Source organism: Borostomias antarcticus, assembly GCF_949987555.1.
Source record: "Borostomias antarcticus genome assembly, chromosome: 19".
In the NCBI taxonomy this organism is placed as follows: Eukaryota; Metazoa; Chordata; class Actinopteri; order Stomiiformes; family Stomiidae; genus Borostomias; species Borostomias antarcticus.
The window spans coordinates 3,199,901-3,202,400 of record NC_140252.1 but is presented as its reverse complement, the minus strand read 5'-3'; the positions used below and the strand labels follow the sequence as shown (position 1 = coordinate 3,202,400).

General features: G+C 52.4%; 1 protein-coding gene across 1 annotated transcript in view; it reads right to left on the bottom strand.

The window, feature by feature from the left end:
• LOC311321571 (clathrin coat assembly protein AP180-like) overlaps positions 1 to 2,500 on the bottom strand; it is a gene marked incomplete at both ends in the record, with an annotated part of 37,033 nt that overhangs the window by 18,929 nt on the left and 15,604 nt on the right. The window contains 4 exons of the mRNA XM_084453566.1: positions 167 to 240; positions 1,079 to 1,120; positions 1,233 to 1,339; positions 1,971 to 2,082. Coding sequence (XP_084309692.1) covers positions 167 to 240; positions 1,079 to 1,120; positions 1,233 to 1,339; positions 1,971 to 2,082 — 335 coding nt within the window. The remainder of the gene's footprint in view (positions 1 to 166; positions 241 to 1,078; positions 1,121 to 1,232; positions 1,340 to 1,970; positions 2,083 to 2,500) is intronic.

The following is a 2,500-nucleotide window of genomic DNA, read 5'->3' as shown; positions in this document are numbered from 1 at the left end:
CGTTAACGTTAGCTCAATTCCGGAGCTTAGCTTAGCTTAGCTTACTAATGTACTGACTCAAACTCAAACAGACTGAAGCAGCAGAGTGCAGATCTGGGACCAGGATGCCCTCCTGCAGCATCAGCCTCAACGAAGTGAAGGCAGCTGTTGTCGGTAGCAGACTCACCCCTTCTTTCCTCCTTTCTGGTCCTCCAGACTGTTCATGTGGGTCTCCAGAGACTCCAGGATGCTGCTGGGCGCCTGCGGCAGACGGACACATGGTCAGCCATACCGGACCCGCGCCACTAGGGGGCTTATCCACACGGTCAGCCATACCGGACACGCGCCACTAGGGGGCTTATCCACACGGTCAGCCATACCGGACACGCGCCACTAGGGGGCTTATCCACACGGTCAGCCATACCGGACACGCACCACTAGGGGGCTTATCCACACGGTCAGCCATACCGGACACACGCCACTAGGGGGCTTATCCACACGGTCAGCCATACCGGACACACGCCACTAGGGGGCTTAGCATGCGATCAACCTCGTCACGCTTACTGGCACCTCCCTGATTAGCATTAGCATGCTAACACTTCAAAAACCACATAGCATCACACCACCACTCCAGACCAGGCGCCGGGAAAGTCAGGGAAGAATGAAGGAATATGAATGAAGACACACGCGCGCACACACACACACACACACACACACACACACACACACACACACACACACACTGCAAACATGTCAGCCTGTTAAAGTAGCCCATCAGATCAGCATGCCTGGCCACCGGCCTCTACTGTTACCGGGTCATCAACAGCCTTAAAGGGACAGTCGTCATCGTCCGAGTCGGCCAGATCCACCACCGCCCCAGGGTGTAGGCACTGGGAGGGCAGGGGGGTATGATGGATGAAACGTGTGTGTGTGTGTGTGTGTGTCTGTGTGCGTGTGTGTGTGTGTGTGTGTGTGTCTGTGTGCGTGTGTGTGTGTTCATCCGTTTACCTCCTTGTCCTTTTATTAATGAACTCAAAATCAGATTCAATACAATGTCATTATCCATTAAAGAGAATAAAAAACGGGCTAAGTGACTTACATAGTTGATATCAGGGATGTCATCTTTCTCAACTCCGACCGTCTGTGAGAGTGAAAAGAAAACATTTTAAACGAGAATGCATTCCTACTGTAGCTCATTATTGGCTAATCTAAAATGGTGTGTGTTTACGTCTTTGGTTCTGCAGGAGCGTTACCTCAGCGAGCTTCAGGAACTCTCCGATCTTGGTGACCCTGGTCAGGAAGCGCTTATAGATCTCCAGCGCCTCCTTGCAGTCGTTCTTCTTCATCTTGAAGTACTTCTCTGCAGAGAGTTGACCCAGGAGACAGTGGTCAAGACAGGGGCTTTCCTTAAAGGTCCAGTCCGCCATCGAGACGTCATATACATTTGCACGGTTATTCTCAGTGCGATAATCAACTTCAAACTGGCTAGAATGATCATGTAGCCTGAGGAGAATCTAATGATTAGATGGATGGATGAACAGACAGACAGACAGGCAGGCAGGCAGGCAGGCAGGCAGGCAGGCAGGCAGGCAGGCAGACAGGCAGGCAGGCAGACAGACAGACAGACAGACAGACAGACAGACAGACAGACAGACAGACAGACAGACAGACAGACAGACAGACAGACAGATAGATAGATAGATAGATAGATAGATAGATAGATAGATAGATAGATAGATAGATAGATAGATAGATTGCTTTTCCTTGCACACCAACACTATATGACTGGTAAAAAAAAAAAGTACTAGTTACTTTTCGATCGCGAACTGGGCCTTTAATTTAGGGAACCATAGTAACAACTACTGCGTAATCACATGCACATGAGGCACCAATGCAGACACGGCACTATCAGGTCCACCCTGTTAGAAGACCTTGTTGTGGGGGGGTGGTTTCACGGGCCCTGAGATATGATTGGAGAGACTCTCGGTCACCTAATAGGTTGATGACGCCGTCGTTGTAGGAGGCGAACAGCTTGACCAGATCCTTGAACAGCAGCAGGAACGCAGCGTTGATTATACCGTTGTTCAGCTCCTTGGGATGGACCTGAGACGAGGGGGAGCAGGACAGAGAGAGAGAGAGAGAGAGAGAGAGAGACAGGGGGAGGAGAGGGAGGGGGGAGAGAGAGAGAGAGAGAGGGAGAGAGACAGGGGGAGGAGAGGGAGGGGAGAGAGAGAGAGAGAGGACAGAGAGAGAGAGAGAGGGAGGGGGAGCAGGACAGAGAGAGAGAGAGAGAGAGAGAGGGGGGGAGGAGAGGGAGGGGGGAGAGAGAGAGAGAGAGAGACAGGGGGAGGAGAGGGAGGGGAGAGAGAGAGAGAGAGAGAGGGAGAGAGACAGGGGGAGGAGAGGGAGGGGAGAGAGAGAGAGAGAGGACAGAGAGAGAGAGAGAGGGAGGGGGAGCAGGACAGAGAGAGAGAGAGAGAGAGAGAGGGGGGGAGGAGAGGGAGGGGGGAGAGAGAGAGAG